At 39.4% G+C, this 14,409-nt stretch overlaps 1 protein-coding gene across 2 annotated transcripts in view; it reads right to left on the bottom strand.

The window, feature by feature from the left end:
* Positions 1 to 14,409, bottom strand: part of Grid2 (glutamate ionotropic receptor delta type subunit 2) — a 1,417,491-nt gene that overhangs the window by 552,537 nt on the left and 850,545 nt on the right. For both annotated transcript variants that reach the window (XM_042273420.2, XM_042273418.2), the window contains exon 7: positions 7,681 to 7,842. In XM_042273420.2, the coding sequence (XP_042129354.1) occupies positions 7,681 to 7,842 (162 nt within the window). The remainder of the gene's footprint in view (positions 1 to 7,680; positions 7,843 to 14,409) is intronic.

Below are 14,409 nucleotides of genomic sequence, written 5' to 3'. Positions count from 1 at the left end.
ACTCGGGAGAGCAGGTCTACAGGTATCTAAGATGAAGGAGAGAGAAGGGATTGTACCATTCTAGTTCATTCATGACCATTAGGTATAGAATTCTCTCAGGAAGTAGGAAGGGAAGTTAAAGAGAAACTGTAAAGAAATTCAGCTCTATTGCTATGTGCCTTGGCAGACATGGCATGCCCTTCTGATGATGCACGAGTATGCACTCCTCTTTATGAGTCTGCAGTATCCTGTTTCCAATATGTCTGGCTTCCTTTACTATTATAGATCTTAAAGGCCAGCCTTTAATATAGTCAATATTCAGTACTAGGCTTGAACTTTTGGGTAATAATATAAAATACCTTGCACTATGAATTTTATAATATAGGCATGCTTTCCATATCATTTGTAAACATCTGTGGAAAGAGTGATAGATAAATGAATAAAGTACAATCTTTGCAGTCATTTCAATACTAACATCATTAACATTATATCTAATCCAAGGTAGAATGCCCACAGGCAATGGCAGAGATCCCCATCTCACAGTGGCCAGCACCAGATGGTTCACAACCCAGGGTCTGGTTCAATCTGACCCACAATAAGACCCACAAGTACTTAAGATTGCACAGCTCCTGCTTTAGGTTCCAGACGCTGGCAAGAGGCCTGAACTGACTCAGCACAAGAAAGAACCATAGTCACACAAGGAGTCAACAACCAGCTTTGTGCAGAGCTGAAAACCCAGGGAGGATGCCATAGCTATCCTATAGTAAGACTGCAGACATAGGGAGTCCTATAACTCTCAGCCCAAGCTACAGGCCTGTGAAAGAGTCCTGAGTTGATACAGGACAGTACCTGATCCTCAGAGCAAGATTATGGATAAAGCTTCTGACTCTGTATATCAATCCCATAAAGCAAAGTGATACCTCAATCCATCTATGAGTTAGAACTCTGTTAAATATTGTAAATGCCCTCACTGAAAGAAGGAATTAAAAAAGAAAGAAAATGAAAATCTCACCCAACAAACTCTAGATGTTCAACTGTGAGCATAGAAATAAAAACAAAAAGGAAAAATCAAAAGAGTATGTTGTTCACAGAAAGTACTAATTCCACAGTACTGGTTCCTAAAGAGAATGATTTGGGAGAACTTCCCGACAAAGAATTTAAAAAGAACAATTACAACTATATTTAAACAATTCAAAGATGATATGGCTTCACTCCAAGAGCACAAAAATTAGCTAAGTGATGAGGTCAATCCAATACAAAAATAGAATTCAACAAAGAGATAGATTTGCAGAAGAAAAACTAAATTAAAACTGGAAATGAAACACTCAATAAGACAAATGAAAAGCTCAGGGGAAAGCTTCACCACTACACGAAACAGATCCCAAGGAAGATCATATGGAAAGCAGAGTATTAGAGTAAAGGACAGAGCAGAGTAATTGAATCATTCAGTAAAGGTCAATGAAAATTAAATGTGTGTGTGTGTGTGTGTGTGTGTGTGTGTGTGTGTGTGTGTGTGTGTGTGTGTGTTTACAGAACACGAGAGAGCTCTGAGACAAATCTCCTAATTATGGCATAGAAGAAGGAGAAGATTACTTCATCAAAGGCAGTCAGAATTATTTTCTATAACATCTGCCTTATGACTCAGCTGTATTTCACCTCAGCTTTTACTCACAGGCTTATATATCCCTACGGAGAGACACATTCATGTTTATAGTTGCTCTATTCACAATAGGTAGAAGATAAGATCAACCTAGATATCTATCAATTGACGAATGGATGAGGAAAATGCAGTACATATACACAAGGGAATATTACTCAGCTGAAAAGAAAAATGAAATTTGCAGTTAAATAGATGACATTGAAAAAAATTGTACTGAGTAAAGTAACTTGGCTCAGAAAGAAAATGCTGCATGTTTTCTCCCATATGTATATTCTATGTTTGTTTAATTTGAAGCATAATTAGAATTCATAAACAGGCCTTTGGTGGAGAAAATACTTTAAGTAAGGAATAATAGTGGATTTCAACTAAAACAAAAGTAGAGGTATATGATATTGGAGACAGAAAAGCTCAATCAGGAAGGGGTATGCATGATAGAGGAAGTCAGGGAACAGAGAAGAGGGCTAGCTCTAAGGAAGGACAAGCCATACAGAGGCTTGCTCTCTCACAACACAATGAAAACATGATTGCATGGGTTGTTGCATGCATATGGTATGAATGAAGAAGGGGTGGTGGGTTCCAGAGGTTACAGGATTAATTGTCAATAAGGAAGGAGAGTATGTGTGAGTTCACTAAAACTAAGACTGCAAGCTTTATGGAAAGGCACTAATTAGTATGATAATTTCAAATAAAACTTATGAATTTGAATAGAATTATGATACATGGGTAGACCATGCTCCCATATGACATTGGTTATTAAGTACTAATCACAATGCCACTTCCCTACTAGTTACATTGGTCAGCAAGGCCACAGAAGTCACCCAAAACAAAACAGGCTATTGCTATTGCCCTTTGCTACCCACCATAACCACATGGTAAGACTATATTGCTGAAAATACCACACTTCTTTTTTTTCTTCAGGACATTGAGAAATCAATTTCAAACCAAATGGCAAACTTCTTTACTGGCTGGCTTTCATAGCTCTAGAATGTTCTATGTGGGCTGCTGGGAGAGGAAAAAAATGAATAGTCTCACCCAGTGCATGACTCTGTTTGCTATAATACTAAGTTGTCAGGTAAGATCTCCCTATCAGTACAATAGTGGCATGATTGCTGTAAGGTAGCTCATCACTTTCTCTTTAGATGTGAGACCTGCTCCATAACGGAATATCGCACGCTTTCTCCTGTAATTATGGTCAGAAACACATGGCTATGGCAGTTATAGATCCTAGGATAGAACCTGCTATTGCTATTTTGCTAAATCGTCATGGTGTCAAAATTACCTTCTAGATATTTATGTTTATGCCCATAAGGTGGCTGCTCTCAAACTTGGTCAGAAAAGCTTCTCTTTGCAGTGGACTAGCAGTCACTGCACAGACACATATTTGGCCAAAGTGGTGATAATAAGAGACTGTGTGCTCAGTCCTAAATGGGATGTGTTTACGGATCCCTCTTACTCCCCGAGTATGAGGAGGAATGCTGCTTAATGCTATCTTTTGGCAAGGATATGGCTATCACACTAATGACTTCATCGCAGCTGTGTTTATCTGCATAATATTTGCATACTCTCAAGCCAGCCCAACTTCCATTCATGCTGGGGTGTGTTTCTAAGCCCCACCCCTTACTGAGGAGCTGTGAAGAGTTGATAGCTGTTGGAGAAGAGAATTGTTCTATTTTTGAAGATCTTCCTCCTTGTAGGTTTCCCATGCTCCAGCGAATGACTCCACACTCAAGTACATATGGGCCAGGTTAGTTGTACTGAATGGGTTATCAAAACTAATATAACCAAAAGAAGATATGAAACAAAGATGAAGACATGTTGAAAGAGATACAGTGGCAATTACAGGAGGGAAATGAGAGGTGTACATGATCTTATTAAATTAAATTATACAAATGTGAAAATCTCAAAAATAAAGAAAAACATAATAAAAATTAAAAGATAATAGGTAAGCAAACCTCTGAAACTTAGAAAAAATATTAATTCTTGTCAACAGCAGGCACAGGTTAGCATTTAACTACCAAGGATTTATAGATAAGCACAGGCTATCCTTTTTTGTGTGGGCATGACACAGCTTTGTTATCTGCCAAAGGGCTGATATGTTCTGTTTTGTTTATAATAGTTTCTAAATGTTCTAAAGAAGTCTTTCCAGCTGTGGCCCTTGGGTTTGTTGTCTCTCTGTGAATATCTTCTTCCACTTTCCATATCTGGTCAATATCTACTGATTTTACATACTTAATTAGACACACTTACACTTGAAAGTTCATTATCTGTTATGAAACATCAATAAATTTAGTATATTTCATGCCTCCTTCCTTCTAAACAGATACACATTGCAATTAAACATAGGTTCTCATGATAAGACTGCAGAAACAGCAGTGGAAATTTAGATATGATCTTTATAATAACACAAATTGCTGTTCCCATTATTTTAAGGTGTATGAGTTTCTTTACCCAAATGACTTTGGCTAGAGTCTTCAAGCATTCCTGCCATGAGCAAGGAAAGAGGTAAAATGATATAAATAACACAAAATTTTCAGTCATGAAACCTGGTATTTAAAGCTAATAATCCTCACAATCCTTAGTAAATCATTTACTCTGAGGCTTAATTATCTACAGCTTAAAATTGGGGGAAAGGGATTGAATTAATATTATTAAATAGGTTAGTATAATATGATTAAATAGGTTAATTTAATGTTATTTTACTTCACCACTCTAAACTTGTTGCTAGTAAACATTAGAATTTTAAGTTTAAAAAACAAAGATCTTCTGTTCCACAAATTTTAAAAAATTATCTTTTCAAATAATAACCTTGATATACCTAATTTTTGCAAAGAGTCTTTTGTAAGATAATGTTTATCATATAAATTGTACATTTGGAAGTGGAAGTGATTGCAGTAAGGCTAGGAAAGTTTTAAGATGGTTTAAGAAGACAAAGTGATAACACTAATTTTATTTGCAAGTGATATCTACATGTTCTTGAAAAGCACATAAGAAGCAGTTTTTAAAGTTCTCAGATCAGTCAAGAGGAATTAAACATCAAAAACTTCCTTATCTGGAAAGCATATCTCATTCATGATAGTGTATGTATGTACATACGTACAGCAATACACATATAAAGCACACACATATACACATACATGTACAATAAACTTTCATAGGGAACATAATATATACATGCAAACAATACTTATACATATATATATATAAAACACATACACTCATATACATACATATATAGCTCATACACATATACTTACAACACAAACAAAGATACACATACATACACACATACAAAAAAACACATAAAAACATATATATATATATATATATAATACACATATGCACATACTCACATATACTTACACACAGATACATGTACAGGACATTATAAATATATTTAGAACCAAGTGTAATGGAAAAAAGGAAGAGACTCTAAATCTTTCAGGATGATTGTAAAAAGAAGACACTATAGATGCTATATTGCAGAAAGTTCGGTATTTAAAATTATAATTCTTTTAGAGATCACATGCAAAACTTGTGTAGACAACAATGATATGGGCTGTGATACTATACATTTCAAGTTTGAGGGAGAGAAAGAGTTCCTCCTTTACTTCCTGTCTGTGGTACATCTCTTTTACTTGCAATATTATATTGCCATTTCCAACACTAGATTTCAGAGCTACCACAGGAGTCTCTGAGAACGGCATCCTGTCATGTCACCGGGACACTTAAACTAGTGTTGTCAGCTGCATTATCTTCCAAAGCCTATGTTTCATCCCGGTGTTGGGAATACAGTTAATTCAGGGTCAGAAGCACATTCTTGTACTTATCTGTACTCTGTATGGTTTACATAAAATGAGCCAATATTGTACACCTTCATAAAGTGTGTATAGCATGCCCTTAACATAGATGCACTGTGTTTACATGAATGTAATTCCAAGTGTTATCACTGGAATATTAACATCACACTAAAAACTCAGATCTCATTTGTGATGTACATGGCTCTTCTCTTGTTAGGATTTACCCTTCCTTTTCCCTTTGGCTCCACATCTGGACAGGCTGCTAAGAAAGCCAATGCTTCACCTGCATGTTTAAGGCTAACGGGGAATGTCTTCAGCTCCATTGTCAGCATAGGTGACAAGGTATTCAGCCACAGCTCTCAGCAACTAAACAGGTTTACCTACTCCCTGGGCTTTGGGCAAGTATGGCAGACCTGCCTACCACCACTTTGCTCTCCTGAGTTGCTATATGAGTCCAACACTCTCATGGTGTTTTGGTGCGTGCTGTCTCATCATTTACAGCATTTGAATAGGATGACCCCAAACACTTCAGTTCAGAGGAAAAATAAAAGATACAATTGTATAAAATTAATTCCATCATTTTAAAGTCAATTGAAACTGTCAGACAAAAATGTAATGCGGCATCATACCTCTATTATCATTCAGACTTAATTCCCACCATGGAATTCAGACATCCCTTTTGAAAATGAGGTAGATGCTTGCAGTATAAAATGAAAACAGCCTTTCAAGATAATATTTCATAATTACTGTATTGAATAATTGCCTCAGTTATAAAAGTACAACAGTATCTTCTAATGTATCAAATGGTACATGTGAAACACACACATGTTACGGTGTCTCTTTCCTTCCTACTGCTAGTCCCAGGAAATAAGTGTCTCCTAGGCAACCTCCTAGGCCATAGTTCCCTCTTTGTGAGAAAGCTTCAGAAGAACAGATAGACATAGGTCCCTATGTCCTCTTCAAATCATGAATTAATAAATTGGCAGCTCAGACTCATGTTCAACAGCCTCCCTTGGAGTCACACCTGGCAGCTCTCTGCAGAGATAGAGCTGGGAGATTTTGGCAACACCTCAATTTCTATTTGCTTTATTCATTGTCAACCAAACCAAGCCAAACAAAACAATACAAAAAACCAATGTTCCTCTGCCAGTATGTTCGCCATAATCTGATTCTTTAGTACTTTGGTTGATAGCCTGAGTTCTCAGCAAAGTGATTCTTTGTAAAGAGGAAATGGCCCTAACAGAAACATTAGGCTCTTCTTCCTTTGAAGGATCTCCTTCCTTCACTTCCTGTTCTTTGTGCATTCATTTTACAACCAGTGTTAATTTTTTTTCAACATTTTTCTGTCTTCTCTAAACGTGTGCATATTTTAAATGAATAGCCATTTTTCTTTTCTTTTGTTTCAGGAGAGAAAGGGAAACATATGAGGAGAGAAAAAGGATGGGCAAGGTAGACAACATAAACCTCCTCACAGCTGTCTCCTTGTGTAAAGGGTACAGGAGAAATTTGTTTGTTTTATTAATCATTTCGTTTTAAATCAAAGAAGCTGCACAAGACAAACGGAGAATGTCAGCAAGGACGACATGACAAAGAGGCTAATCAACTGTGGCGTGCTTATACCACCGAGGAGGAGAGATGAATGACATAAATTGCTTCTGGGGATGGAGCAGGTAGTGAAACCCAAGCTGGTGACCTGTCCCGGCAGGCCACACGCGGACAGTAAAGAAGAGGAGGGATACAATCGGTACCTAAAATAGTTCATAGTGCAGCAACATATTAACTGTGTATGAATCGTGTCTTTATTAGAAGATAAATATCCTCACACCCAGTAGTTCATCTTATGTTCCTCAAATGAGAAACCATGGAACCTATTGTGAGACTTCAGCTGATAGTGTAGTCAATAAATCAAAGGAGAAAGAAACATTTATTTTTTGTGCCATGTTATATTATAAAACAGGTAAACAAAAAAATCCTGTGTCTTTATCCCAAAGGCACAACCATGACCATTTAAATTTCACACCCTCCAGTTCTCTACTTGCATAATTGATCTTACAAATAAGATCTCCCCTTACTAGATATCTTTGTCTTTTATAAATACTGCACGTCTCCGTTTTCTGGTCTGAGTTTGCAGCAGTATCAGAAAGAAGGGAAACAAACTTCTGAAAGACGACTGCTCGCACATGCCTTCTCACCCAGCTTTGCCTGACAGTGCAGAGCGGTGCAGTGTTGCACATGGATAGTTACCTTCTTGATGGTCTCCAGCATGGACCGCCCTCCCTGCCAGGGCTTCGAGTTTTTTCTGATACAGGACAAGCTCGCCATGCTGTGCCACTTGCGGTCCTCCAGCTTCTTATGGAAAGCATTTGCGAGCAGAAGCACCGTGTCGTAGATGTAAAGGTTAGAAATCTGGAAAGACATTAGACAGTGCTCATCAGACCCTCCACTTCAGCCATCCACATAGAGAGGGGACAGCTCAGCAGCCCTCTCGTGCCACCCATGCTTGCTTTACTGAGTTACTTACCAAGCAGAAAGTTTCCCTTTTCATTCTTGAGGCTGTTTTGGCACTGAGAACAGGTCTATCTGATTGTATACCTCAATTGCTTCCCCAGATTATTTGGGTATGAAAGAGGAGATTAAAAAGGCGTAGCTTTGACAGAGGCAAGACGACTGTCAGTCTCAGTTCTTAAAAAACCCTTCATTCATTAGAGGCCTTCATTCCTCTCTGAAGAGGCAGACACCCAAGAGATTCAGATTGGAAGGAACATTGAATAATCAGTTTTCTCAATATGTCAAGTTTCTACATTGAGGTTATTCATATGGAATCACTTATCACTGTTGCATCAACTCTGATCTTACATGAGTGTCATAGGATCTCAAGTGAGAAGTAGTCACTTTTGTGTGCTTGTGGAGAAGTCTGTAATACATAGGACAGTGACAGAAGCATTCACAAACATCAGAATGTCTAGATGCACACAAAGGGCTGTACTGACACATAGACACTCTGACACACTGACAGGACAAATGCCATGAACCAGCCTGTAGCCTGTGCATGTGTGCTGCTACTGTTCTGTCTATAGTCACCACATGTCTTTCTCCTCCGATCAGTATTGAATTACAGCTAAGTTTCCCCCCAAGATCTACTCTAATCCTTAAATAACTTTTGCCAGAACTACTAGTCACACTATCAATTAATTACCAAAGCTGCCTAGTTTTTACACACAGATTAGAACTCATTTAGAAAGAATGAACATGAAAAGAGGTAAGAAGTCAATGAAAGCTGCCAAATGTTACATTATTGCCTCAAGGAAGGAAAACTTGAAATAAAATAAAACTGAGCAAGAGTTCACCTTGAAGCATTCCAGCTTTCTCAGGTTTTGAAGTGTCACATCATCACAGTTTTTTTTTCCCTGAAAACCAAGGAGAGGCTATGCGATTGTCAGTGATTATAATTAATCAAGAAGGAAATTCACAATGTCGTCCCTGCACATTACACAATGCTGCAGAGATCCAACCATTGGGATAATTAGAGTTTGATGTTATTATGCATAGTCGTTCGACAGATCGTCCCAATAATGCCTGGTGGGTTTCCTTTCACATCTCAGAGAATCTTTAATCTTCTGTGTTTGTTAGGCATCATTTTATGTATGACTTTATAGAAGTCACACTAGTAGATGTGGGTATTTCTTTGAAGAGTTATGGAAGATGCTTATGTACTCTGTGAGACTGAAGTATTTCTTATAAGGAAATATTAGGATGGGCTGTTGTTACTATCACCCCACGCAGGTAATTATTGGAGGAAGTAGGTTAGATTGGCTGAAATCTACTATGAATGAGGTATGAGATCAGAAGCTAAAAGTAACCTATGAATCCAAATTTATGTCAGAAGCACATTGCAAAGATCTAATAGGAAAATGTTAAAGACACGTGAAAGATGAGTGGGTCATACCCAATAATTCATGGAAATCTCTGGACAGATTTCTCAAAACGACCTTCAAATTGGGCCCTTCCCAGCCTGTCCTGGACCACTCCCCACACCTGCTTCCCAGACTGTCCTGGACCACTCCTCACACCTGCTTCCCAGACTGTCCTGGATCACTCCTCACACCTGCTTCCCAGCCTGTCCTGGACCACTCCTCATACCTGCTTCCCAGACTCTCCTGGACCACTCCTCACACCTGCTTCCCAGCCTGTCCTGGACCACTCCCCACACCTGCTTCCCAGACTGTCCTGGACCACTCCTCACACCTGCTTCCCAGCCTCTCCTGGACCACTCCCCACACCTGCTTCCCAGCCTGTCCTGGACCACTCCTCACACCTGCTTCCCAGCCTGTCCTGGACCACTCCCCACACCTGCCTTCTAGCCTGTCCTGGACCACTCCTCACACCTGCTTCCCAGCCTGTCCTGGACCACTCCCCACACCTGCCTTCTAGCCTGTCCTGGACCACTCCTCACACCTGCTTCCCAGCCTCTCCTGGACCACTCCCCACACCTGCTTCCCAGCCTGTCCTGGACCACTCCTCACACCTGCTTCCCAGCCTGTCCTGGACCACTCCTCACACCTGCTTCCCAGCCTGTCCTGGACCACTCCTCACACTTGTCTCCCAGCCTCTCTTGGACCACTCTACACACCTGCTTCCCAGCCTGTCCTGGACCACTCCTCACACCTGCTTCCCAGCCTGTCCTTGACCACTCCTCACACTTGTCTTCCAGCCTCTCTTGGACCACTCCCCACACCTGCTTCCCAGCCTCTCTTGGACCACTCCTCACACTTGCCTCCCAGGCTCTCTTGGACCACTCCCCACACCTACTTCCCAGCCTCTCCTGGACCACTCCTCACACCTGCTTTCCTCCATCTTCATCTATATTTGCCTCTCCTTTTGCTTTGAGTGTTCATATGAGTTGGCCTGACAGAGTCCTTCCATGTGCTTTTTCTTTCTCTGAATAGTTAACACCCTTCATATTCTGTTCAAAGGTTACACTGTAGGAGACTCATCCCCAGTAACCCTTCATTCTGCCTGATGATGTAGGCAGTCCTTTAGAAAATCATTCATTCCATGACAGTTTCATAGAGGAATGTGATACACACTAATGCTTCCACACTCTCTTATCCTCTTCCCATCCTGACATCCCATCCTCTTACTGTTGCCAACTGCCTATCCCATTGTTGTTTCTTCTTTGATTCATTGTGTTTAACCAGGACCACTCTCCTGTGCATGGTATGAGGCTATCCACTGAAGCAGGAGAAGCCCTGTCTGTCCCTGAAGACGATGGCTTCTCCTGTCTTGAAGCTCTTGACAGAGTCGCCCTTTATGTGACTCCAAGAACACTCAGTTCATCTCTCTATTAAAAATTGCTGTAGTGCTAACTTTCCTCTAAGGTGGTGAGTGGAGATACATGCTTTATGTCCTTTCTTTTCTGTACCTTTGTTTATTTATTTATTTATTTATTTATTTATTTATTTATTTATTTGTTTGTTTGTTTATATATCCTCTTGACTTACCAAACAGCCTGGAACATACTTGGCTTCCAATAAACAATTGTCAAAATAAGTCAAGGAATGAGACAAAGAAAGTCAGGTGACTATGACAGAAGTTAAGACACGAGAAATTTGGCAGGGTTTTCCCATGTCTAACACTGCAGTCAGACAGTACTTTTCATACCTAAGGCATGTTGTCTGAGTAGTGATGCTCATCATAAAGGCAAATGCTTTGATACTGACATGTGATTGATGTCTTTAACCCCTGTCCAGGTCTCTCCATGTGTCTACATCACAAACAGCTCGGCCAGAAATGTGTGCTGAACTTTTCTGACCTGTTAGTTCCCCTAGTCTGTTTCTCCCTCCTCAAGCAAGTACCCTTTTTCCTTTGAGTTTCGTGTTCTCTCAGCTACTTTCTAACACCATCTACTGACCTCACAGTCACTATTTTTTGTTTGTTTGTTTGTTTTTCGAGACAGGGTTTCTCCATGTAGCTCTCGAGTGCTGGGAACTCACTTGGTAGCCCAGGCTGGCCTCAAACTCACAGAGATCCACCTGGCTCTGCCTCCTGTGTGCTGGGATTAAAGGTGTGTGCCACTACCACCTGGCTATGGTCACTTTCTTTATGTGGTCTTTGACTCCTCCCACACTGTGATGCCAAGCTGCTTCTCAGCATTTAAAAAGGTGATTTCAGGTTTTATACACATGCTTATACCTTACCCATGAATGACGGTCTGAAAGTACGAACATACATCACTGCTAACAATTTTACACTCGAGCATCTATTCTTCCCTAACTGATTCACTGATTTTCTACAGTTTTCCTGCCACAACACTTGTTCTCGGACACCAGCAAGCCTCCAGGATCCATCTGCCACTTGCCCTGAAATACCCTCTGCCCTTCTGTTGATCACTGCCGGGTACAGGTTCTAGGCTGCTTGCCATATCACATCTCTTCTTTGTCTGTCTCTTGTTTCTCCTTTCCCTAAAAAGTTTAGTAACTAGAACTGACACATTAATGCAGATATGAGCTGCCGAGGAGATAGAAGTGGGAGACAATCTCTCTCTTGATCTTGGCAAAGTGCTTTTGACACAGAGTCCGAGACTGTATTAAAGTGGTTCACAGCCGACTTGACTTGCACTGTGATCATATTGAATTTGCCTTCAAAGTAACGATTTTGAGCAGCTGTCAGACCAAGGCTCTTCCACCTAGATTTTATGTAATTGGCTGTGGAACTACTTTATTTCTATGGAATTTCAACCTTAAGGATTATTACAAGTCAATACTAACAATTTTGACCTTGGTTATATAATGCTGTTAATCTTTCTCTCATAGGCTTATGTCTTTTACAGTTTTGATCAAGTGGAGATTGACACTCAGAGGACAGAGGCTTGTGAATGACCATGCAGAGGATATGTGCCCAGTCAAGCTTGAAGGCTCTGACTCCACACTTCTCAAACTGACAGGAAAAGAACAGTTGGTGGCAGACTGTAGACACCAGAATCTACTCAGTGCCACAGAATTCACTTAAAGTCCGTTCTAGGTCGATCAAACCTTATAGATTTGATAGACAAATGTAGGTTGTTCAATTTCACTCAGTGACTTAGAAAAAAATATAGTTTGGTTGACAGGTTATTTGAAATATTTTAATCTTATAAAATCTTTAATGCTATAACTTTTTAATTAACTATATGAAAACATTTTTAGCACTTGAACTTTTTCTATTGACAGAATTTACTGGTGTTTTAACCTTAGGATTGATAATGTCTGAGGAGTATCCACCTTGCTGCACTTTTCAATGTCTTCCCTAGTGGTTTCTGAAGAAAATTACCAGGCACCATATAAACCCAATATGTAATGAGTAACACTGGTGGTCCTTCACCATTTATGCAGATTAAAAAACCATCGAGGAAGGTTTATTTTGAGCTTGCTTGTTCTAAAGAAGGCCCTATTTTCCTATGTAAAGTACACAAAACATTTACTAACATATTCTACACCTTATATAAATATGCTGAGTATTATAAATGATTAAAATTTGGTATACTAACTTAAAGGAACTGTTCTCCTTTGTTTTGAAAATGATAATAGTTAGTCTACCTCTAAGACTTTGATCCTCTTGAACAGTTTCCCTTTTCCTCCTGAATCACATTATAATGGTATTGTGATCCCATCTGCTAGGTTACTGATTGCTCTGTACATTATTTGGCAAGCTTTGTTTAAGCCTTGAGGTCTACCCTTAAAATCTCCAACCCCGCGTGTTTTCTAACCCACTGAAGTACTTTTTATAATGACTTCTGCTTGTGCAAAGCCAGCTTTCTATTTCTAAATTGCATTCACAGCCTTAACACTATCAACTGGAAGACAGTTTCTCTTGGAAAAATACAGGGAGCCTTCTTTTTTTCTCTTCATTAGCACCTAATCTAACAAAGCCTCAGCATGCAGGAAGGGCTGCTTCTCTCAAACTCCATTGTTCACATTGTCATTGTTACTTATTGTGCAACTTCAGCTAATCTTGGATTATTCAGTTTTTGATTACTAATTTAAGGTTTATGGGATGTGTCTTCAGTGCTTCCCAAACCTGTCTACCCTTTTTAAATACATTTAAAAGTTAATATCTAGGAGACCACTACACAGGCCCATGGTTCCTCACTCTCTCAGCACATAGATCAGCATGATGGAGAATTCAATTTCTGGCTTTAGTGAGCACCTGGGCCCTCTTTGCACACTTGTCTTCTTAGGCACTATTTTTACCTGGACACTGCAGATGTTGAGCTAAAAGTCAATCTGTGGTCCCACTCACCTGTGTTGCTTTACAGAGCTGAACTGAGTATGCCCTTTTTCCTAAGGAGCTCTCCACCATCAGCCAGTGAGAACCTACGACGGGCTGAGTATGGAGCCCTCTGTGTTTAGTGAAACACTTTAAACTCAAGAGCTCTGAATTCATATTCTTAATTATGTAAATCTTGCCATACAAAAGGGAGGGGTAACTGCAGTTGGGATGTATTTTATGAGAGAAGAATAACAAAAATCAAAACCCCAAATATATCCCACAAAAATATACTTCAAACGTTTCTGTCGGTTTTCCTTTTCACCTAGCAAATATTTAGTATAATTCTGTCATACGTAAGAAGTAAGTTAATATGTAACAATTTAAAAAAAAGTAAACCTTAATTGTTTTGTTCTCTTTCACCTGTAGATTTGAGAGCAAAATGAAGAAATGTGTAAGGCAGGGTGGTAGGTCTCTACAACCCCTGTCTATCCATCCACTAAGTGTAGGGACCAAGAAAGAGAGATACTTGTTCTCAGTTTAACTAAACTAAGGACTATACTGTTAGGCAAATGCACCTTAATGCTTTCTGTTTTCCATAAAAGGCAGCTGATGATGCTTCTTAAGTGCAGTTTATATTTCCTGCTACTTCTTGGGTCAAGAACAGCTTTGAATATTTCTTAATTTTCTAAATTATTTTATATTTTCGTTCCTACCATTTTCATAGCA

Source organism: Peromyscus maniculatus, chromosome 3 (assembly GCF_049852395.1).
Source record: "Peromyscus maniculatus bairdii isolate BWxNUB_F1_BW_parent chromosome 3, HU_Pman_BW_mat_3.1, whole genome shotgun sequence".
NCBI classification, from domain to species: Eukaryota; Metazoa; Chordata; class Mammalia; order Rodentia; family Cricetidae; genus Peromyscus; species Peromyscus maniculatus.
Note: the sequence above shows the minus strand (reverse complement) of the source record. Positions and strands in the feature narration are given on the sequence as shown.